This window comes from Branchiostoma floridae, chromosome 3 (assembly GCF_000003815.2).
Source record: "Branchiostoma floridae strain S238N-H82 chromosome 3, Bfl_VNyyK, whole genome shotgun sequence".
NCBI classification, from domain to species: domain Eukaryota; kingdom Metazoa; phylum Chordata; class Leptocardii; order Amphioxiformes; family Branchiostomatidae; genus Branchiostoma; species Branchiostoma floridae.
In genome coordinates, this window is record NC_049981.1 from 19,571,796 (window position 1) to 19,573,574 (window position 1,779).

General features: G+C 40.3%; 1 protein-coding gene across 1 annotated transcript in view; it reads right to left on the reverse strand.

Annotated features, from left to right (window-relative positions):
• LOC118411730 (protein bicaudal C homolog 1-like) overlaps nt 1-1,779 on the reverse strand; it is a gene marked incomplete in the record, with an annotated part of 55,897 nt that overhangs the window by 33,304 nt on the left and 20,814 nt on the right. The window contains 1 exon segment of the mRNA XM_035814212.1: nt 338-407. Within this exon segment, the coding sequence (XP_035670105.1) occupies nt 338-407 (70 nt within the window).

Here is a 1,779-nt window from a genome sequence, read left to right on the forward strand (position 1 = left end):
TCTCAAGCTGACACTGCAAAGAGACAACTGCCTCTTCAGAGTCAAGACTTCTGTCATCCTGGTGTCTTCCACTTGGTAACACTTGGTAAAAACATGTTAAATGTGCTGCTCTTATCATTTCAAGTGATCACAGCTGTATGAAAAGGCTAGATCAAAACTGACACTTTGGGGCAGATTTACCAGTAGCACACAGCACAGTAGATGATGACCTTCTCTCAAACAGACTTGCTGAAGAGGAGAAAGCTTTGGTACCATGGAGATAATGACTGAAATATTACCCCCCCTTAGGCCAGACCAACATCAGAATCTTTCAAAAGACAAAAAATGACTGACTTACCTTTCTTGGATTTCGCTCCTATTTTCAACTTGGAAGGCCATGTGATATGTGTGTTCGTCTCATCCATAATCTGTAAGACAAGACATGTCAAAGTTATTAAACCTGTAGGTCAGGAACATGTGCCAGGCTTCAAATAATCAAACAAATAAATAATCAGAGTTGCTGTGGATAATGTACAGCTTTCATTTCAATATGCAGGGCGTGAATATGACACAAAGTTATTATGTTTTCTCCAATAAGGAAAACATTGTTTTTGCAGGTGTGTTCTTCTTTTTCTCTCTTCTTCTGTCAGGAATCCATCAGAGCTTACAACTGCAGTGAACCAATCAGAGTTAAAAACTGTGCATCAGCATATTAACTGTATACATATGAACAAATACAGGTTTGCAATAACAAAACCTGTATAGGTCATTTTGTTTAATCCCACACAATACTGTAGGCTGCGCCAAATTGTATAGCACTGCTGGCATTTCTGGTGTCTACCTGCACCTAACCTGCACTGGTCCATGTACTGAGTTTTATACATGTACATTAATGTCCTATCATGTTGATGTACATGGATTGTTATTAGTTACATTGACTGTTAGCACCTATAAGATTTAAAAGAAAAATAGCAATGGTGTACCTGAACAATTATAGTATGATCCATACTTCCTATATTCAGAGTGGTGCAGGTAAAAGTTATCTGGTGCAGGTAATCTTCAATGTTACCTGCACTGGTGCAGGTATGCAGAAAAAAGTATTTCGAGCCCTGCACTGTATGCAAGTTGCTTCACAAAAAGCAAAGGGAAAAATATTCGTTTTTGGGAAAAATATTGCCTTTCTAGTTCTTCAATGTTATCTTTTCTATATGCTGTTATCTTTTGGGATGTCTTAAACATAGCACACATGCTGAGACTAATAAAGGCCTATTATGTAGCCCCCTGGCAAGCAGAGGTTATAAGAGGGCCCCAATGGAGGGTTCCCGACAACGCTCGTGGCCGGCTAGTCGGCTACGTATTACGCTGAATTCAGGAAGCCTCCCTACGCTCTACGCTAAATTCGAAAGCTTTCCCACACATTATGCAGAACTCATCACCAAAAGACTGAGCGTTTGTGTCGAACATATTATTTATGATACATAGAGGTGACAAAAGTTGAGTTAAAAGTATTAATGGTAACCAACGGCAGAGGTGGCGGCAGCAAATTTCTAACGCGGGGGGAGCAATATTGCTGACCAAATTTTTATCATCTAGAGCGCCGAAGGCGCGAAAATCCTAGGGGTCCCGGGGCATGCTTCCCGGGAAAATTTTGAAATCTTGAACCTCTGAAACGTTCCTGCATTTGAGGGGCAACTTTTTCTCGCAGACTAGGCAATACTTAATGCCGCCAAAACAGTTACTCAATCAAAAATAAGCAACTGGACATGATTTTGCTGGAGTAACTGTTTTTGGCATATCTTA